This window comes from Misgurnus anguillicaudatus, unplaced genomic scaffold, assembly GCF_027580225.2.
Source record: "Misgurnus anguillicaudatus unplaced genomic scaffold, ASM2758022v2 HiC_scaffold_26, whole genome shotgun sequence".
NCBI lineage: Eukaryota > Metazoa > Chordata > Actinopteri > Cypriniformes > Cobitidae > Misgurnus > Misgurnus anguillicaudatus.
Window position 1 is genome coordinate 1,338,418 of NW_027395276.1, and position 23,676 is coordinate 1,362,093.

Here is a 23,676-nt window from a genome sequence, read left to right on the forward strand (position 1 = left end):
TGTTGCAGTGCATTATGGTATTAGTTTCTGTTAAGGGACGTATCAATAACAGACTATGTATCTGTCCGACTAGACACAAATCTTTCACATCAGTCGTGTGTACCCCTTAGCCCATAACCCTCCAAAGTTAAATATGGCTGTATCGTGATAAAGCAGTAACTGATTAGGCTGATTAAAGGAATACTCCATTTTCTTAAAAGATGAATGCAGAGAAGAAAAGTCCGCACACAGTAATCCAAATAATGTCAAACATTTATTCTGTGCCGAAAGAATCAAATGAAACGTTTATATCTCTGCATCTTTGGCCATTTGATTATTTCAGCACAGAATAAATGTGACATTATTTGGATTACTGTGTGCGGACTTTTCTTCTCTGCATTGATCTAATTTTTTGGAGTTACGCACCGGAGTTACCACTGTATTGGACTAGAGGCGCGGACGCCATCCCTTCACACGTATTTTCTTAAAAGAAAAATCCAGATAATTTACTCACCACCATGTCATCCAAAATGTTGATGTCTTTCTTTGTTCAGTCGAGAAGAAATTATGTTTTTTGAGGAAAAACTTGCAGGATTTTTCTCATTTTAATGGACTTTAATAGACACCAACAATTAACACTTAACTCAACACATAACAGTTTTTTTTCAACAGAGTTTCAAAGGACTATAAACAATCCCAAACGAGGCATAAGGGTCTTATCTAGCGAAACGATTGTCATTTTTTACAAGAAAAATAACAAATATACACTTTTAAAGCACAACTTCTCGTCTAGATCCGGTCCAGCGCGACCTAACGTAAATGCGTAGTGACGTAGGGAGGTCACGCGTTACATATATAAAACGCACATTTGCGGACCATTGTAAACAATAAACTGACACAAAGACATTAATTAGTATCAGTTGACATACAACAACGTAGGAACGGTCCTCTTTCAACACACTTGTAAACACTGGGGCGGAGTTTCGCGTTCGTCCTCTGTGACCTCTTGACGTCATGACGTATTGCGTGAGGTCACGCTGGCGCATCACGACCAGATCTAGACGAGAAGTTGTGCTTTAAGAGTGTATATTTGTTATTTTTTCTTGTAAAAAATGACAATCGTTTTGCTAGAAAAGACCCTTATGCCTCGTTTGGGATTGTTTATAGTCCTTTGAAACTCCGTTGAAAAAAACTGTTACGTGTTGAGTTAAGTGTTAATTGTTGGTGTCTATTAAAGTCCATTAAAATGAGAAAAATCCTGCAAAGTTTTCCTCAAAAAACATAATTTCTTCTCGACTGAACAAAGAAAGACATCAACATTTTGGATGACATGGTGGTGAGTAAATTATCTGGATTTTTCTTTTAAGAAAATGGAATATTCCTTTAGGTACTAACTTGTGAAACTCTAATGCTTGATTAATCAAGATTACATTCAGACTCACCCCTATGATGGCGTTGAGTTCGGCCATGCTTACATGTTTAGATCTCTCGACTGCTTGTGCCACCTGGTGCTGATGCTGCCCCAATACACATACACATACACATAAACATCAGGACACACACCAGGTGCTTTCAAATACCAGAGGAGATTACCAAAAGTAAACATTTGTTGCATGCCATTATTTTTTATTACATATAAAAATGTGTCTGTGAAGTTTCAGCTCAAGATACCCCACAGATCACTTATTACATCATGTCCAAAAAAGCCTTTATTTGGGTGGGAGCAAAAACGCACTGTATTTATGTATGTAGCGCAAAAAGTAAATGAGTTACAGCTCCTCACTCCCTTACCAACAGACAGTGAGCACTTTTGCTTAAAAATAAATCTGATTCTTGTGAATACAGTCTGGGACAGTAGTATATTTAGCCACATTAGTGCTACACATTTAGAAAAGCGTTTGGGTGATACCTTAAAAAATTATCATTACCGCAACATGATATTATTGGCTGCCTTTCCTACAATATATAGTCTAAGTCATCTATTCATTTTCTAATAACCAAAATGTATCTGTAAATATAGCACCGCTATATTTATATCTACAAAAGTAATTTCAAGCATTTAACCATACACCTTTAAATTAATAGATTTTTAAGATCATATTTAACATTTCAGTCAAGTCACTGTTTAAAAACTTTTGACCGGTATTGTACATCTGAGATGGCATGACCTGAAATGCTGAGTAAATGACAAGACAATGTTTGGTGAACTATAAATAGTGACATATGGATAATCTCAAAATATGAAACATTTTCTCTCATGTTTGGTTTTGCTTTAGCAAGCATATATGGGTGAAGAACTGCATGTGCATTTACATTTTTCTATGAAAAAAGCAATATAAATATCAAAAAATTTAACAGATAAGTGACCAGTAACGTTTCAAAGTTATTTGTGACCCGTTTTGGCAAAATTAGTGGTAATGAGCAAATTTTCAACAATGGGTTATTGATATTTGGACATTCTCTACAAAAAAAAACTTTAAAACGATGTACGATTTGTTAGAATCTGACAAAAAAATGACAGAGCTACACCTGTTTGTACAGAGCCCCTAAGGTGACATTGGAGTAAAAATCACGCGAAAACCTTCATTTTTTTTTAAAGTTTAGTTTCACGTGCGCGCAAAAGTTTTACGTGCGCGCAAAAGTTTCACGTGCGCGCAAAAGTGTCACGTAAAAAATTTTAGTTTCACGTGCGCATGTGAATCTATCGCGTTTCGTTTCAGTGCGCACGTGAAACTAACCTTGTTTAATTTTTTCTCCATGTCCCCTTAGGGGCTCCGTATGTTTGAAGTTGACAGAGTCAGTGAAATTTATTTGGATAAAAATCAAGTTAAAGATTTTTAAGGTTCAAAAACCAAATGATCGCATCCATACCTTAAAATCACTAATAAAAGTAATCAATTTGGCACACACAAAGTCAAAAACAATACTATAAGAAAATTATGTTCAACTTTTTTTTCTTTTATCGTTTGATTGACATTGAGACAGACAGCTTTAAGATCTACTGTAATGCAATGATCTAATAATATATAAACAGTTAACCAAAGATTCACTTCAGATACAACAGATTATAGGTCCTACCTGCGTGAATTCTTGTCAAAATAGATTTTTAAATAATTTTGTGAAGATGTCAATATATTGGGGTCGTGCGCTGTCAGTCCGCGTGAGTAAGATCGTTTTTATGTCTTATCGCTCTTAAGAACTCTTTTTACATCAAGCAAGTCCCGAACTTTATCTCTCTAAATAACTATTTTAACATCAAGCAAGCCCTGCACTTTATTTTATATTTCTTGCATGTTTTAAAACTGAAACCAAAATGTCAGACACGCATGTAGATGATGGACATGAATCTTTGTATTCGATTAAGCATTTATAGGATGGGTACACCTCTCAGAAAACATACAAAAAAAATCATTTTAAATGTTTAATGACTATTTACAGCATTGGGATCACTAGACGAGGGCTTAATAGGCTTATTTTTATGAAAACCTCAATTTCGACCAAAATCAACATTTTTACTTTCTTTTGCCAGCAGCTCAAAATTAGACGATGCGCATTTTGACTCATTTTGCCAGCACAGGTCACATTTTTCTTGCATTTAATACTTGGCAAAAGGTCATTTTGGTCCTGTATACAAAACGACTATGAGATATTTACAGTATTTAAAGCTCATGGCCAAACATGCAAAATTGCACCTAAGGCATAACCATAACTTTCATTGTGAAAACCACAACCAAACAAGACAGATCTCAAAATCCACAGACCAGATGTTTGTCTCTATGGCAGTCCTGTTGTTCCCTATAGGCATTACAATAACAAATAACCAAAACCTTTCTCTGTGCCCTCGAAAAGAACAGTATAAAATATTGATCGATGGAAGAGGTGGGTGATTTGAAGCGCTCTGTCAATGACACTTCTGTTGTAAATAATTCATGTGTAAATAGCCTGAAGGGGGTTGGGGGGGTAAATGTGTGTGTTTGCTCACCTCTTGGGACAGCAGAGGAATGATCTGTGTGCATATAGTGCTGAGACGCTTCACAATTTCAGCCTGTAAAAAGACAAACGAATCCATATTAATAAAGGGAAACAATCAGGGAAAATCCATTTTTTACCTAAGCTATGTTTACACAACAACGATGTGAAGTGTTTGCGTTTATGAAAAATGTTACGTGCACATGACAATGCTGTTGGTTGTCTATTAAATTGTGACGGTTATGGTGATTAATTGCCTGTTGTAGGGCTTTGACGATTATGACAATTCATTGCCTGTTTTATTGCTTTGACATTTAATCCTCATACATTTTTTTGTTTGTTCATGAAATAATTTTCACACATTGTTGTGATTATTTAAATTAAATATTTTGCATGGTTTATCTGGCAGTAAAAATTAATACACATAACACATAAAAGTAATTTGATACAGTCTCATTTATACAAGCATTGCAGCTCCCCCTTGTGTTTTTTAGAGAGATGTGCAATCATTGCGGTGATCTGAAGTCATCGCTATGAGGTCAAACAATTGCGATGAGACGATTATTTTATCATTGTGACAGCCCTATGCAGCATGAAATTAAAACAACTTAGTTTTGCAAGTCAATTCAACCTACTATTTTAAGTTTTGACCTGTGAAAAAAATAATACTTTTAGTTAAAGTAACACTAACATTTTGTAAATTAAAATAAAAAAACGCCATTGAAACCTCATGTATCCGTATAGATTAAATTAACACATGTGCATGACATCACCGTAGATTCGCATTTACATAGTTTACACAAAGACGACACTACGTAAATATCAAAAACTCGCACTTTGAAAAGTTTTCGTTTTCAGGACCCCAAAACGCCTTTGTTGTATAAATGAACAGCCAAACCACAAAAACTGTCATGTTTACAGTTAACTCTTTCCCCACCATTGACAAGTTATCTCGTCAATTAAAAGAAAACGTTTGCATAAAACGTGTTCCTTATGAGGTTTCCTGTTAATCTGCAATACTGTGATTATCCAATAGATGGCGCACTTACCTAATTTATTAAAAAACTGAAGCAAAAAAATGATTTATTAATTTCATACTCTGTGTAGGTTTTGATAATCATGCTGAATCTGATCTCTAATGCTTCGTTTGCAGCTGGTGGCTGGCTGCAGTACAAGTCATAATCCCCGCCCTCTCCATTCAAACGAATGGGACTCTGCTCAAATAAAAAATAATTTACACTTCCAATAGAAGTTTCCGAAAATGGTTTTGGTCCTTTCAGGTAGTTGATATCACGCTGATATATGTTCAATTGTTCATTTTTGTTCATTAAGTTTAATTTTAGCTAGTAATTTGATGCTATAGAAACGGGGCGTGTCCTTATGCTTGGCATGGTTGTATTGGGCGCACAATTATAAACGATTTCGCGGCTCCGCCTCCTGCTCCACGGAAGATTCCTTCTGCGCATGCCTTGGCTCCAAACTGACGTTTTTACGTAACATGGTGGCGACCACGGTCGGGCATTTTTAGCTTTAATTCATTACAATGGAGGGAGGCGACATCGCGTCATCCAGCTTTTTTACAGTTTATGATATATTTGTATGTTTATATATTTTTAGAAGACAATTTACCTGGAAGACATTTTGTAAAAATAACAATAAAATGCTGGTGGCGAATGAGTTAAAATCGTTTTCAGGTAAATGAACCCTAAGTATACAGACAGACAGATACTGTGCACAAGAAACAGACTAACTGAAAGTTTTATTGGATGACTATTGAGGTTTTTGGGTCAATATAAAAAGTTAACTGTTTCCAAGTCGACATGTTTCTAAAGATTGTAATGGTTTTAAATGATAGTTGGGTTAGTGTGAACCAGCCTAACACACAAGTCCTTTCCTGATTCCCATAGGTGCTTTCAATACACTGCCTTCTCTTACTCTCTCATACATATGCACACATTTCGATATACGGCTTAACCCACACAACCTGACCCACATACACTGTCAAATCCAGGCATTTCCAACAGATGGTCTGAAAATCGAGCAAAGAAGCGGGGGTCTTATCTGGATTAGCCCACTATAGTGTGTGTGCGTGTGTGTTTGCTCATATTGTGAATTTGGGCTTAACGCAGGCTGCAGAGTAAATACTCAACAAAACACATGATCAGGATCACTGGAAGTACATCCTTTCTCCAAAACACCAACAAATGTAACGGAAACAAAAACAATGACAGGTTAAATATGATTTTGGAACATAAAGCAGATAAGGATTACAAAACAGATCAAAATCTTTGAAATTTGATTGGATGAGCTGCGCTGTAAAATAACTTTTGAAGAGCTCAGATGCCACAAACAAAGCCGCTAAATGCCCCACAGCGTATTATACGTTCATCAAATGCTTTCACTTTAAATCCACTTAACTCTTTCCCCGCCATTGACGAGTTGTCTCGTCAATTAAGAGAAAACGCTTCCCTGCCAATAACGCGTTCTTACGGCAATCCGTATTTACGCTATTATACACTAGGTGGTGCTCTTACACAACTTATAAAACACTGAGGCATCAACTGATCCAAAAACAGTAAAAACTCTGTGTATGTTTTGATCATTGCCCTGAATCTGATCATTAACAAAAGTCCTTTAAAACAGTGGTTCTCAAACTTTTTCAGCGTGCGGCCCCCTTTGTGTACGGTGCATTCCTTCGCGGCCCCCCCAAAGAAAATTTATGACAAAAAACTGTTCTAAAACTTCACATTTTAATTAAACAAAATATTAAAATTATACAAAGTAGTGCCGCCTTATTTTTTTTTAGGTTTAATTTCACAGAATTCATGATAAATTAATGTATTTTATAAAAATGTCATAAAACTGGGGACCCCTGGCACCATCTCGCGGCCCCCCTGGGGTCCCCGGACCCCAGTTTGAGAACCACTGCTTTAAAAAATGCTATTATTTCAGCTTTTTGCTCAAAATGTTGTATTTTTGGAAGAAGCCTACACATATTTGGAAGGTGATAAAAAGAGAACAAATAAAGATAGGATGAAACAGTGTTTGTTTTTAGAGTTTGATATATTGTATGTTTATATATTTATAGAAGACATTTTTCTGGAAGGCATTAAACTTTTGTGAAAATCATAAAAAGTGCTGGTGCTGGCAAAAAAAAAAAAAACGCTGGCTGGAAAACAGTTAATCCCGGCCTTGGGTCATTCAGAAATAACATTTAACAATAAGTTTGTATTTGTTAGCATTAGTAAATGTATTAGTTAACAGGAGCTAACAATGAACAATGTTGTAGCATTTATTAATCTTGGCTGTTAGTTAATGCCAATACAACTGCTTATGATAGTTCATTGTGCATTAACTAATGTTAACAGTTACCTAAGTTATCTAATACTGATGACTTTCATTATATTGTTGTCACCATCTTACAAAACCGAAGTATAATTAAAAACCTTAAAAAAAAAGTATAATCATTGTATCGTACCGCATCATGTCCTATGTTAATCTTCTGATCTAAATGTAACACAAAAGCAACTGCTGCTGAAACAAAGGTTAGAGGTCAATCACAAGAGACATTCGATATCCTGTACCATCGCCATTATACCCGGATCATGTCGTTTAATGGGGACTGTAATTAGGGTTTATTGAATCTTTTGCCATCTGAACCATCAAACAGAAGCCAAAACACTTCATTGTGCAAAACTCATTATGCCGACATCCCGCTGCTCTGTAATGAAATCAGCCTGTGAATGACACAATAGATTTACCTGTTTCTGCATCTCAATGTTCAGACCGTAAGACATCTCATAATACTGTGGAAGAAGAAACCAACAGTATAATTACATTCAAGTTACACGAGATGAATCACAATTAAAGAGAAGCTGTACATATATTAAAAGAGATCGAGATGTGACCCATATTCACAGTAAAAAAAATCTTACATTTATACCTCTTTCATGTTCTTTATTTTCATGCATTAAGACAATGCTTTTATTCAAGGTGACTTTTACACATAATTTCATGTTTGATCAGTTTATCAATGTTTTTCCAGCATTATTGTCGTCTTCTTTTCTTAAAATCTACTGGCAACCTTATAAAAAGACAAAACTGCTGTCATTTACCATTCTTTTTTATTTAAATTATCAAGTGTATTGAATTTCTTAACTGGTTTGTCCTCTTTTGCTTCAAATGACAACATGCACACAGGCTGGCACAGACTCAGAAGTTTTGTGCAAAACCTGAAAATCCAATGTTGTCCCAGCACGACCTGAGATTGTCTCAAAGAGCGCATTGTGCATTGATAAAAAAAATAACTGACAAAGCATAAAAAATCTACATAATTTGTACAAAAAAGTTCACGTGGTTAATGTCATAATTTTGCTTCATAAATTCGATTAGCATGCTGCAGGGGTTCTCAAACTTTTTTGTGAGCCGAACCCCCTTGACCTAATGATTTACTTGAAGTACCCCCTGAAATATTTCAATCATTTTATAGCACATTTGCATGTTTAACTTTAAAACATATATTTTTTTATCCACATGTGGCGGTTTAGTCCAAGACTAACTTAAATGTTAGTGTTGTTTTGATCAAAAACAACTTGCTCTGAAAAATCATAATATACATCAATGCGAGTGTTGTTGTGTCTCAAGATGCACACAAGTGATGTTTATTTTTAAAAGATACTTTTAAAAATGACTTAAATATCCAAATTTAACTAAGGCCTAGTCCTGGTTTAAGCTTCCGGGAAACAGCCCCTTCAAGATTTATATTGGGCTGCCAAAAAATGAATCGCATTTAATCGCATACAAAACAAAAGTTTGTATTTGCATAATATATTTGTGTGTGTGTGTGTGTATAGTGTTATTAAATGGGTGATTCTCACGAAACCATTGAAACACCACGACACTAATGATTTTAGCTTTAAAATGTGTAATATAGTAACATTAAAAAGCATCAGAATTAACACAATACTGTGTTCTACCTTGCACAATGTGTGATTTCAACATAAGAATTTATAATTGTAAATTTTATCTCATTTTCTGCTGAAATTCTCATTACCGCAATGTGTCCGGCTGTGTTTGAACATGCGTTATGTTGTAATTTAATCAAATTAACATGATGTTTTGCTAGACTACTTTAGATGACAGAAAAATATTTACTGAATATTCATGTATAATAATAATGAAGAAAAATTAGGAAAATGATGTGTCCATGCCTGATGTTCTCATCCTCCGCAACACTTTTTGAGAACAGTTTAAGCACACATACAGAATTTTAATAAAGTTTGATTTTGAGTGACCAAGCACATGGACCAGTTACTTCAAGATGGCTACCAGGTAAGATCATTATTTTACAGTTAATTTGAAATATTGTCTTGTCAGAATGCTTACACAACATTTTTATTATCATTACCGCAACAGATGCTTATTAAATGTTAATTTAATTAATAGAAGCATAATACTTTGATTTTAAATGCATGTGCAGAATCTCCAAATTATGTTCTTTCAGGTTTGTCATGTCATTTTGAAAATATGTCAGTGTTGATGTTTTCTGACTGTTGCGGTAATGAGATTTTTTAAATTATGTTACAAAAAGTGTTAAATGATAAGTAAAAGTTTTTAAATTAATGTTCCCATTTACTCCAGACTTTGTTTTTCAATGTCTGGTGGGAAAAAAAGTAAATTTAAGCAATTTTTACATTTTCATGCTTGACATTTTTAAAACCAAGTTTTCGTGAGAATCACCCAAATGTATATATAAACACACCTACATGCATACATGTAAGAAAAATGTAATTTATATCTTTTTTAATAATATATTTTCAAATAAATTCATATATAATAAAAATAAATAAATAATTAATATTTTATTATATATGAAATTATTTGTTTATTTCTATATCTAAATTAATAAATAAATAATATATGAATTTATATATATATATATATATATATATATATATATATATATATATATATATATATATATATATATATATATATATATATATATATATATATATATATATATATATATATATATATATATATATATATATATATAAATATGCGTATATATACACACAAATACATACATGCATGTGTGTATTTATATATATACAAAAAAATTACAGACAGTGCACACACAGATATTATGCAAAAACACTCACGAACACCCTCCAATTCCCCGGTGAACCACAAGGGGTTGCAAATCCCAGTTTAAGGAAACCCTGGCCTACAGTAACAGTAGTCTTTACTACAGTAGTTTTACATATTTCTTTTTTCACATAACTTTCATTTTCAAGTTTCACATTTTCAATTAACATCCATTAGATGTCCATTAAATACCCATATTAGTTAGCTCAGTTCCAGCTGGCGTTTATGGGTAATGTTGAACTTGTTTTCTTACCATGATATAATGTCTATGCATCTCGGTTTTCTCACTCGCCAACTTCTCACATTCCATCTTGAGACTGAAAAATAAAACAAGACGCAAACCTTGAGTTTCTCTTGCGAGGTCAAGTGACTCTGTGACCTCACATGGCTGTCAGCGGTCAATTAGGGACAGAATATATATTTTATTTTACTGCAGACTTAAAAAGAGATAACATACAACAATATATATTGTTTACTGTCTGTAGCTTTTGTAATGGTCACTAATGAGACTGGATTAGGCTAACTGGATATCTGGCTAATAGTCTGTGTCAGATAATCCAGGTGTGATTTACAGATTATCAATCTCATCATCTTTGCACACGTGATCAAACCTAACTCAGATTTATACAAGATATAGATTTATACAAAAACAGCAAAATTAATTCATTCATTCATTCATTTATTTATAATGGGACCATGCACAATTTTTAACATAAAACTTTCATTTCATGTATTGTACCGGATTTAGCCGAGGGCTAATTTTCATCCGTACTAGTCCCTCAAAAGACTGCCACTATTCACAAGACAACCAATACATTCACCAGCCTCACAAAAATACATATGTGTGATATGCAAGATGGGCAGAGTTCATGTTAAACGTGCAAATTAAAGGCACTTTGGATAGACTAGTGTATAAAAGACCATAAATTACCATCTTGCATCTTTATACATCATATTGAATATTGGACAGCAGAACACGTTATGGTCTGAGACCTCATTGACCGAACTATTGTAATTAATTTGCCCCGAGTTACTCATTAAACATGATAAATGAACAGGGCAAATGAGGTTATATAACATTGTTTTTTTTATCTTTACCTGTGGTACTGAGCTTGGAAGAGCTGGAATTCTTCTTTGATATGGTCGAGTGTTTCCAGCACTGTAAACTTCATCCCGGGGTGTCCTGACACCAGAGGAGCCTGAAACACAAGAAAATAACATAATATAAACATAATGCAATATAATTTCTCAGAGAATGCATTTATTCTCAGCATATTGAACCATCTGTTTATTTTTCCTAGAGTCCAGATATCAGAAAAAATATCAGTCTAACATGCATGCATAATGGACGTAATGGAAATCTGTGATATCAATATGGTTAAAAACATTATATATAAGGTTGAAATTTGCATGGAATTCCCATATGCATGTGTGCATATGTTTGTTAGATTCCTATCTGTAGGGATTTATCTTGGTGTTACTATTATTTATATATATATCGTCGCTGTCCGATGAAAACCACGTATGTCCATTTTGCCGATTTTGAGATTTTTCGACGGATTGAATGTCCAGGTTCATTTCCGTATACATTATGCTTCACATATCTAAATGGCCAATGAAAAGTTGTGAAATCATGTCATCTGATTTTCACGTACTGTATATCCATTTGGTGTCAAAGCTGTCAATTACGCCGCGTATCTCCCATCCTGTGGAAGCATTTCACCGGTCTCGTGAAGTTTCATCGAAGCTCAGCACTGGATACAGCCGAATAAACATAGCCTGATGAGACAGTGACTTTCCTTCATCGAGGTAAACATTTCCCCAAACGCCAGACGTACGTCTAGGAGTGACAAAAGTACGGTAGGACTGTGCAAACAAAGTATCTGTCTAGCATTACCATGTCAGGGTATTGATTCATTGTCCCTTTATAGTTTGCAAGAGACATTTAATAAATTTATAATTAACATTAAATAAACTAAGCGTATTTAACTAAGACGTAGGCTATTTAATAAACTGAGCGTATTCATCTGTCAATATGAAATGCGACTTGGCCATTCTAATTAATGATTGGAAGAACGCGTATCGACAACCGTTACTGTAAAATATGCACGTATGTCCATTTAAACTCAATTTTGGTCAAATGTGGATTATATCATTACACTGGCAAGAATATGGTTTCATTTAAAGATGCCGTACCAAGTATGACAACGCCACATTCAACTGCTTTTGATATACAGTGTTTTTTCACTTCCTGAAAAGTAACCGTTTTGGACATACATGAGTTTCATCGTGACGATATATATACAGTGCCGTCCATAAGAACTGGGACATTAAAAGGATTACTCCACTTTTTATAATTCTGATAATTTACTCCCCCATGTCATCCAAGATGTTCATGTCTTTCTTTGTTCAGTCGAGAAGAAATGAAGTTATTTGAGGAAGACATTCCAGGATTTTTCTCCATTTAGTGGTCACTCATTACATATATGAAACGCACACTTGTGGACCATTTTAAATCGTTTCCCACCAGCATTTTTCATGATTTTTATGGCATCAAACGTAAAATGCACATGAAGCAAACTGTCAAAAATTCCGTACGAGATGATTGTTATATTTGATGGTTCTGCATCAAAAGAATCGCAGCTCTTGCCATTCGAAAGTTGCACCACTTCAAATCACGATTTCGGTTTTAAAACGATTAATCGTGCAGGCCTATGTGTAGGTTTCTTCAAAAACAAAAAATTTTGAGCATTTTTGTAAAGGACTTTTAATAGAGATCTGATTCAGAGCGATCCTCAAAACTTAGGGCCGATTCACACCGGCTGCGTGGTGTATCTGTTGCATGTCAGTTGCGTGGCGGCTGCGTCGCGTTTTCTGTGTCTGTACATACCAGAAGCATGCCTGACGTAGCGCTGACGCCCTGCTGTTGCTATGGGTGACATATATTTTGCCTGGAAACGCTTCCAAGACGCTTGCGTGTGGCATGAAAAACAGGCGTCGGTCCTATTCCTAGCATGCACGCGTTTTCAGCGCGGCTCGAGCCGCGCCTGAGACGTGCGTGTCATGCAGGCGCCAGGCGGTGTGAACTGTCAAACCTGCTAACATGGGAGCCTAAATAAAAACGGCCACGCCACGCAGCTGAGACGCACACGCCACGCTGCCGATGTGAATCGGCCCTTAGACATACAGCTGGGCGATACTTCCGGGTTTTATAAGTTGCGGAAGATCGTCAACTGGTGGATAATAGCGGTATTGCTGATTGACAAGATAACTCATCAATGGCAGGGAAAGTGTAAAACAATAAACTGACACAAAGACATTTATTAGTATAATTTCACATACAGCAACGTCTGACCGGTACTCTTTCCCACACTTGTGAAGACTGCAGCGGTAGTTTCGCTTACATCATGCGTGACCTTTCGACATGATTACGTAATACGTAAGGTTATGTTGGGGCACGTCACGGCTAGGGCAAGACGAGAAGTTAAAAGTACCTTTTTTGGCATTTTTTTTTATCGTTTTGCAAGATAAGATCCTCATGATCGTTTTGAGCCCTTTGAAGCTCCATTGAAATGGCAATTTTAAACTGAATTGAAACTGTAAACTGTTTAGTTCCACTATATGGAAAAAAATCCTGGAATGTTTTCCTAGAAAAACTTAATTTCTTCTCGACTGAACAAAGAAAGACATAAATCTTGGATGACATGGGGGTGAGTAAATTAACAGTTTTTTATGAAAGTGCAATATTCCTTTACAGACTTTGTTTGCTGTGGAGACAAGAAGTGTGTAAGATGAATATGAGACAAAAGTACAGAATGTTAACATCTGATTGTTTCACATGCTTTACCAAGAAAAAACAACCTTTCATCCTGATTTATGTGTGTTGCCACCAAATTCAAGACCTAGAGTGCAGGAGCAATGGATCAAACTGATACTATACACATACTTTGCTTTTGAACCGTGAACAATTATTGCATCAGGACACAGATCATCATTTAACACTAACACATTACACACGTTGTCACATTAACCCTGACAACAAACATCAGTGATAAAGGGTCTTTTATATTAAATTAGACATGAATGCATTAAAAAAAAACTCTCTTTTGGAAAGGGGATACAACCACATCTTCTGATGAGAGTGAGTACTACTCTGAATTAAATTGATACACACAAACAACTACACACGCACACAGAGCCAATGACTGCACAAAGGGCCTTCATTGAAGGAGAAAGCCACTTTATACAGCTCTGCGATCGACAATAAATGCTTTGTTCTGCTATCTTTATCTAAAACACAAGACCGGTCACAGGCACATAATCAATATTCACCTTGATACGACCCCTGATTGAAACCAGGCCAACACGTAACATCATCACATCTCTGACTGAGAACCCAAAACCAACAACTTACAAACAAAAACACTAACCAGGATTTCACCATTTATTTTTGTGATTTTTGCAATGAAAATGGTAATTTCCAGAAATTTGCACAGAAAATTTTGATTTTTTTTTCCCTCTACTAATTAGTATACCAATTGTGTAATAATATTTTTTTTATTATTAAGAAGTTCTCAAGTAATTAAATAATTTAGTAAACATTGATATAACAAGTGATAATGTACTCCCACACTAACAAAGCATACCATACAGGTTACTTTACAAATAACACTGTTTGTTTTTCCAACATTTTTTGTATATTTTTAAATGCTGTACATTTAAACCCGTTTCATGTCTCTTAAACACTGTCAAAAATAAAAGTAGAAAAGCTGAACTCCAAACTGAATGTCAGAATGGGAAAGAAAGGTGATTTAAGCAATTTTAAGCGTGGCATGGTTGTTGGTGCCAGACGGGCCGGTCTGAGTATTTCACAATCTGCTCAGTTACTGGGATTTTCACGCACAACCATTTCTAGGGTTTACAAAGAATGGTGTGAAAAGGGAAAAACATCCAGTATGCGGCAGTCCTGTGGGCGAAAATGCCTTGTTGATGCTAGAGGTCAGAGGAAAATGGGCCAAATGATTCAAGCTGATAGAAGAGCAACTTTGACTGAAATAACCACTTGTTACAACCGAGGTATGCAGCAAAGCATTTGTGAAGCCACAACACGCACAACCTTGAGGCGGATGGGCTACAACAGCAGAAGACCCCACCGGGTACTACTCATCTCCACTACAAATAGGAAAAAGAGGCTACAATTTGCACAAGCTCACCAAAATTGGACAGTTGAAGACTGAAAAAATGTTGCCTGCACTGTAAAAAATAAAAAGTTGACTTAACTTACATTTTCAAGGCAACTTGCTGCACAGCTTTTTTGAGTTTACTCAACTTTTGGATGATGTAGTTCACCTAACTCAATTTACTGAGCAATGACAACTTACACCAAAAGTTGAACCAACTTAAACTGATTAGGCTATTAGCAAATTTCTAAGTTTACTCAACTAGTGACTTAAGTCCTCTCAACTATTACAACTGTATTCCAGCATCTATCCATAAAGTTAATAATACACATACAAGTTGGGTAAAGGACAGTTCTTGTGTTCCTGTGTAGCTCAGTGGTAGAACATTGTGTTTGCAGCGCAAAAGGTCATGGGTTCAAACCCAGGGAACACAAGTACTGATAAAAATGTCTAGCTTTTAATGCAGTGCAAGTCGCTTTGGATAAAAGCATCTGCATGTTTTGGACTGTGGGAGTGAACCCACAATCTCACAGAGAGAACATGCATACTCCACAAAGAAAGGTCTCCTTAACAAAGTCTTTGTCTGACTTAGTTCTTTTTTGAAACAGAGACCTTTTTTTGCTGTGAGGCAACAATGATGCGCTCTAACTCATTGTGCTGCCCTCTACACTGAACACACACTTCTCAATCATGGTAACAATGAACAAACATAATTCTTTAAAAATTACTCTAAATACAACATATAACTAACATTAACAACATAACAACATAAATAAATCCAGCAAACATTAAAACAGTCATCTTTTTTAGTAAATATTAACCAAAGAAGTGAACATGTCGCAATGCATGCTGGGAACCATTCCGACCACTGTTTTTTTTAAATTGCTTGTTCAGATAACTCAGGTTGGCAAGTTGGGTGAACGAATTGGACGAAAACTTTTTCATCTAAGTCCAGTCAACAAAATAATATTTGTTAGCTGAATGATTATGCTCTTTTCATTCAGTGAACACAAAATAATCAACTGACGCCCTTCATCAAAGAAATCTTTGTTCAAGTTACTTAATGTTCTTTGTTGAATGAACATTTTAAAGTTGGATTTTTTACAGTGTGGTCTGATGAGCCTCGATTTCTGTTGAGACATGCTTACGGATGAGGGACAAAAAAGGCAACGTCCGTTTGGACCGAGATCTATGACTGGTTTAAAATTTTTTGGTCCTACGCCTTTCACAGATGACATAGATTTCTACAAATACATCTAAACAACTTAACATAGTGATTGCTATCAGGATGTGATGTGACCTTTAACCAGCATAAGTAAAAATGTTTCTGGATCCAATCAGATTCCCTGCCTTTAATGTAATAAAACATAATGGTTTATTATGTATGGTCTTTCGTACAGCACTCATAATATACACCGAGGCGTGAAGACCCTATTGTTCTTCAAGGAGTTATTATTATATAATTGCATTTCTGTCAAGAGATTCTCCTAAAAGTTACACATTGCACATTTAATATAGCATCATAGAAAAGTGGATGTTCAATAGCCTAATATAAATGTGACCCAGTCTTTGAAAACCCAGTTTTTTGTGATTTTCTACATAAACTAGGGATGCACCGATATGGAAATTTTGGCCGATGCCGATAACCGATAACTCTTTGTATTTGGGGGGCGATATAGGGCGATAAATATTCATATTATTTTCATAATGAAAAACTCGCAGACCGCGGACATCTTGTCTTTGCGCTAGACTAGCATACTCTTCTTAAGCCCGCAACACGTGTCATCTTCGTGCTATGTCACAGAAAGCACCAATCAAAACTCCACATGGCCAGCAATGAGCAAGTGAAGTGGTTCAACAAACCAAAATAATCCATCATTTATCGGCTTTCATTTATCGGCCTAATTTTGCTATCAGACCGATAACCGATAATATAAAAAAGCAGTTATCGGCCGATAACGATATGTCTCATTTTGTTTTTACTGTATAGCTGCTTTTGCAAAAATGAAAGAAAATCAACTTAAATTGAGTGAGAATACATGTACAGAATACACATACGGGTGATTCGCGAAATTAGACTTATGAGGTGTCATGAAACATTTTGATAAAAAAGTAAATGTTATCAAATTAACAAGCATACAGTTACAAACATCTCTTCATGTACTATTTTGCACATGATCTCAAATGACATCATACAAACCAATTTTGTTGTTTTTTCCACATTTAAGGGGAAATTTTCATTACCGCAATGTGTCCATGACTGGATTTGGGTCCTTTGACATGGTAATATTTATAATTAAAAAATCTAAAAAATAAAAAGCTTCAGTGCATGTTATACTTTAAACATTTACAGTAAAGAAACTTGGTATTTGGTGATCATTGGTAAATGTAGAGACAATAATAAGGAATATAAATGTGTCCAAGACCAATTTTCTCATCCTCCGCAACAATTTTCAATCATTGTTTAAGCCCTCAATGAACTAACATTTTAAAAAAATTGTTGGAAGGGACATAATTGACTGTAACACTCAAGATGGCTAGCAGGTAAGCAGTTCTTATTTTTTCTCTCCAGATAAAAGTTACAATTTTGTTCGTCATAGTACATAGACAACTGTTTAGTTCTCATTACCGAAACATGAGTTTGTAAATGAATGTATTTAATGTAATATCATGTTGCGGTAATGACAATTTTTGATAATGCTAATCTAAAAAAATTTAATAATTCTATCGGAAATATTTTTTAAATCCTCTAAAATAATGGTTATAGTAAGTTCAGACCGTAATCTTATATGTGCAAAAAACACATTTAGGCTTCAAGGGCTTTTTAAAAACTCGGATGCTGAACACCTTCTAAATCTGGATTTCGTGAGAATCACCCATACACATACTGTACATACACAGAAATACATGGTGGGATGTTGTGAAAAGCAGATATCCACAGTACTCAGTACTGTGCTGTGTTTAGGAAACAAGAGGGTGTTGTACAGAAGCTGCTCGGGTTTAACGTGACAGAGCCATGAATTGTCACACAGCCTGTTCCTCTCACACAAGCCCTGAAAGAACGCAGTCATCTATCTTACACTGTTTACTGTGCAGGGCAGTTTGAGATGAGACACACATACACAAAGAGAGAGAGAGAGAAAGAGATAGATAGAGAGGAGGGGGGATCGCAGATCCGTGAATAACCGAACGCTGCTGAAATATTCAGCACATGTGGCACAAATACAAGAGCGGTTATAGCCATGTGTGCAAACGACATATGAACCTGCTGTGTTCCCAATCAATGCTTCCTGTGCAGACTGCTGCTATTGGCCAAAACACAACTGTTCGGGAGGGGAAAATAACAGGCACATCTGTGTGGAACAAGCGGCTCATTCCAGACGGCACATCGGTACTGTACATCGGCCCTGATGAGCTGCTTGTTAAGTCCTCGATACATAATATTGCTCTGATGTGAAGTGACACCACTCGCATGCACAGCTACCTTTAACACACACACACACAGCCGCCACTGTTTGTATTTATGTAAAACTGCAACTATAGGTCTTTGAGAGGTGTTAAACTGCTACGTGCGTGTGTGGTTTTTACACTATGGGGCGGTTTCCCGGACAGTGATTAACTAGTCCTAGACTAAAATAAATATAAGAGGTGTCCAAACTTGCACTGACATATCTTAAAATACATCAGTGCACTTTGTTTTTCATCAAAATGCACGCCAGTAATGTTTTTAGTAAGGCATGTTTGTTTAAACTAGTGATATTTCCTAATAAACTAAGGCCTTTTCCTGGCTTAAGCTAATCCCCGTCCGGGAAACCACCCATATGTGTTTTAGGACTTTAGGTAAAGGCAAATTTAATAATGACTATTGGGCAGGATTCATGCATTTATATGCACAAAAAGCTTGCAATGCATTTTCTATATTTCATAATAGGGCTGTCAAAAGATTAATCGCGACTAACATACAAAAAAGTTGTGTTTGCATAATATGTGTGTGTATTTGTGTGTGTTATATATATATATATATATATATATATATATATATATATATATATATATATATATATATATATATATATATATATATATATATATATATATATATATATATATATATATATAAAAAAATTAAAAATCTAAATAAACATGCATGCATGTGCGTATTTATATATACAAAATAATTACAAACAGTGCACACACATATTATGCAAAAAAATAAAACTTATGTTGTACTTATATTTGTTGGACAAATTTGTACATTTGAGGTACTAATGTCTACCCAGGTGTACTTTTGAAAGGGTACCGCACTGGTGCAGGCTTTGTACCTTCATTTTTTGAGAGTGTATTATGCAAAGCTGAAACAAATCTGAATTAAAAATTCTGACTTTCTTAGCAATGTTACACTTCACTGCATATATGGATGTATAGTTCATTAAAAAATGTATAGGTATAGACGGTTTCAGCAGTAACAACAAAAACAAGCAGCTTTTGTGGTCAACACGTAACTTCGGATAAAGTCTGCTAAGAATAAATAACAACAAAGTACTTTAACGTAGTTTATTTATATAACATGCAAAATAAACAACACATAAATTACCTATAGTAGGACTGTCACAATGATAAAATAATTGTTTCATCGCGATTGTTTGACCTCATCGCAATGATTTCTGATCACCGCAATGATTGCACATCTCTCTAAAAACACAAGGGGGAGCTGTAGCGCCTGTATAAATGAGACCCTATCAGATGGCAACCCTTAACTGACAGTGTAATGCGATACATTGCAAAGCCATTTAATACCGTGGAAAAAAACAGCATTTAAAAAATGCTGCAAAACTTTGATAAGCAGTATGAACTATTATTATTAAATAATTACTTTTAAATATGTGTTATGTGTATTATTATTCACTGCTAGGTAAACCTTGCAAAATATTTAATTAAAATAATCACAACCATGTGTGAAAATTATTTCATGAACAAACAAAATGTACGAGTATTAAATGTCAAAGCAATAAAACAGACAATTAATCGTCATAATTGTCACAATTTATTAGCCAATTAACTGTCAGCCAAATTTAATAATCGTGACAGCCCTGTTAACTTGGAAACTAAAACATTTGTTATTTTCGAACCTGATATTTGTTCAAGAGTTCAGTTTAGCAACTAGTCAGATCATTAAAAAAAACTGAAACCGGAAGTAAAGTTCGGACCAGACGCGTATTGCATCACCGCATGAAACGGTCTTAGTCCAGGCAAACTAACTCATTTTGGAGCAAACAATAGAAGTAATTGTAAAAGAATTTTTTTCAGCATAGATCATTTCTATGAGGTGTCCAGAACAACATACTAAAAGTCCTAAGAAATCCTAGTTGAGGAAATATGTTAATTTCTATGCAAGTCCTTTTTTAAAGATGTTTCATATAAGACACTTTTTGATATTCAAATCAGTTTGTGGTAATATGATTTGTCCGACTACTTTAATGCATGGCATTTTACTGAAGAATCATTTAAAAGTTTTGGGTAAATACTTTGGTAAACCCATTTTGGGACAGTCAGAAATGCATGTCACCACATCACATTTGTAGTACACACTGATGCATCGCAGATGACAACAAAGGACCGCCCACTCACCTGTCAATCAAACACCGAGCTAAACAGTTTCTCAGTGGACCGATTGAGGGATGTTAATATCAGAAGAAAACATATCAGATCCGAGTTGGTTTTAAGGGCAGACAGAATCTGACCGCTGGACTCAGATCATCAAGGACCCAGCAGGCGCAGAAAGAACACACACACAACACATACTATCTTTAAAACGCACAGATTTAACACGCAGAGTCACACACAATAACAAACCAAACCACATTTGCACACTTTCATAAGGTCATTCATTATTTACACTAAAATTCTTCACATTAAAGCTAATGCACATTACCACTAAACTGGGTGTCTAGGGGCCTGTAATAACATGCCATGCTTTATGCAAAGGTAGCTTTGATGTGGAGCTTAATGTGTGTGTGTGTGTGTGTGTGTGTGTGTGTGTGTGTGTCCATGCGTGTGTCTGTGTGGTTTCGTGTTGCCCTTGATGATGATGAAACATGACATTTGCAGTGGAGAATGGGGTGGCCTGGATCCATATGTAACATGCAGCAGTAACTCAAACAAACCGTTCATTCACCCAGCCATCCATGCATCCATCTGTCCATCTCTAAACCACACAGCACAAACCCACAAATCTCTCTCTTCCTTTCTCTGTGTGTTTATGAATTTCCTTCTGCTCTTTCAGCCTTTAATAATTACCCTTTTCTTTCTCTTCCTCGTTTTTAGTAACAACAAGCATCACCTTTCTATTATTTTAGTGCATAATTATTTGACATCAATTCCAAAAGAGAGAATTACAGTGCATTCAATCTACATATCTTTTATCAGTATGTGTGTTCCTCACATCAAACCCATGACCTTTGCGTTGTTTACCCATTAAGCTACATAAACATGAAACATGCGCATATTATACGCACAGAGAAAGAAGCGCACCAAACATCTGTCTCCAAGTAAATGCCATTAAACCTTACGATAGATGTACAGTAAATAATGACTCTAGTGCCGTACGACTTAACAGTCTGTGCATAAATTACTGAACTCAGTAATGAACATTTCTCGTGACCTTAACCCTGACCCTATAACACCAAACATAACGCACATGAAATTGGGCCGTCGTCTTAAACTAAATGATTATCTAAAGCGCGCGCGCAGCGATCTGCGCCGTTGGTCACCATTTGCTTACAAAGGAAAGTTGAGTGTGCATCTGTACCTGGGGTCTTCCGTGCGGATACATGCTTCTGGAGGTCATCCACGGGGCTTTCGATGGTCAGGACTGAGTCCGGAATCACCCTCCGACAACGAATCCCGCTTTGGATGTGTAAATCAAGATTTCACTCCTCGCTTTCTGCGCTCCAATCGTCTCACGGTACCGACAGGATTTAAATGTATCCGATGGAAACTTTAAAAGCGCCGTATTTTCCTGGATCAAGCGTTCTTCCTCTTTATGACGCACAGTTACGCCGCGCTACAATGTAACAAGATCATCCTGTGCCGAGCGCGTGCACGTGGGGCGCGCGTCGGAGATCAGAGGAGCATAAACAGCGCTGACCTGCGTGCACACACGAGCTAGCGGGAAGTCTGATTCGTTTGAGCGAAGCGGTTCGTTCGAACGCAACAAACGATTCGTTTGTGGTCTTTTTTTTTTTTTTTAACAGAATTAAGACAACAATGAACAGATAACAGGGGGTAGACGGACATCACAATTTACAAAACATACAATACAATCAAATATACTTTATAACAGAATTAAGTATAGATTCGTTTGTGGTCATCAATACGTAAACATTTAGGCATTTACAAACGCTTTATACAAAGTGATTTACTAAAATTAAGAAAACGGTGAGGCGATTCATCTTAAGATTCATTTGTAGTCACCAATAAATATTTAGGCATTTACGAATGCTTTTATATGAAGCGACTTACTAAAATTAAGAAAACGGTGAGGCGATTCATTTTAAGATTCATTTGAAGCCACCAATACATAAATATTTAGGCATTTATGAAAGCTTTTATATGAAGCGACTTACTAAAATTAAGAAAACGGTGAGGCGATTCATCTTAAGATTCGTTTGTAGTCACCAATACATAAATATTTAGGCATTTATGAACGCTTTTATATGAAGCGACTTACAAATTAAGAAAACGGTAAGGCGATTCATCTTAAGATTCATTTGTAGTCGCCAATACATAAATATTTAGGCATTTATGAACACTTTTATATGAAGCGACTTACTAAAATTAAGAAAACGGTGAGGCGATTTATCTTAAGATTTATTTGTAGTCACCAATACATAAATATTTAGGCATTTACGAACGCTTTTATATGAAGCGATTTATCTTAAGATTCATTTGTAGTCACCAATACATAAATATTTAGGCATTTACGAACACTTTTATACAAAGCGACTTACTAAAATTAATAAAAGGTGAGGCGATTCATTTTAATATTTATTTGTAGTCAATACATAAACATTTAGGCATTTACGAACGCTTTTATACAAAGTGATTTACTAAAATTAAGAAAACAGTGAGGCGATTCATTTTAAGATTCATTTGAAGCCACCAATACATAAATATTTAGGCATTTATGAAAGCTTTTATATGAAGCGACTTACTAAAATTAAGAAAACGGTGAGGCGATTCATCTTAAGATTCGTTTGTAGTCACCAATACATAAATATTTAGGCATTTATGAACGCTTTTATATGAAGCGACTTACAAATTAAGAAAACGGTAAGGCGATTCATCTTAAGATTCATTTGTAGTCGCCAATACATAAATATTTAGGCATTTATGAACA

At 35.4% G+C, this 23,676-nt stretch overlaps 1 protein-coding gene across 2 annotated transcripts in view; it reads right to left on the reverse strand.

Annotated features, from left to right (window-relative positions):
- LOC141349046 (transducin-like enhancer protein 2) overlaps positions 1–22,808 on the reverse strand; it is a 42,572-nt gene extending 19,764 nt beyond the window's left edge. The window contains exons 1-6 of one of the 2 annotated variants that reach the window (XM_073864477.1): positions 22,087–22,808; positions 11,197–11,297; positions 10,352–10,415; positions 7,710–7,754; positions 3,962–4,024; positions 1,422–1,496 (exon numbers count right to left, since the gene is read on the reverse strand). In XM_073864477.1, coding sequence (XP_073720578.1) covers positions 1,422–1,496; positions 3,962–4,024; positions 7,710–7,754; positions 10,352–10,415; positions 11,197–11,297; positions 22,087–22,125 — 387 coding nt within the window. In that variant the 5' untranslated portion in view covers positions 22,126–22,808. Of the gene's footprint in view, positions 1–1,421; positions 1,497–3,961; positions 4,025–7,709; positions 7,755–8,107; positions 8,451–10,351; positions 10,416–11,196; positions 11,298–22,086 lie in introns of those variants that run through there. The other variant, XM_073864478.1, reaches the window with a different exon arrangement.
- Between the last annotated feature and the right edge of the window lie 868 nt (positions 22,809–23,676).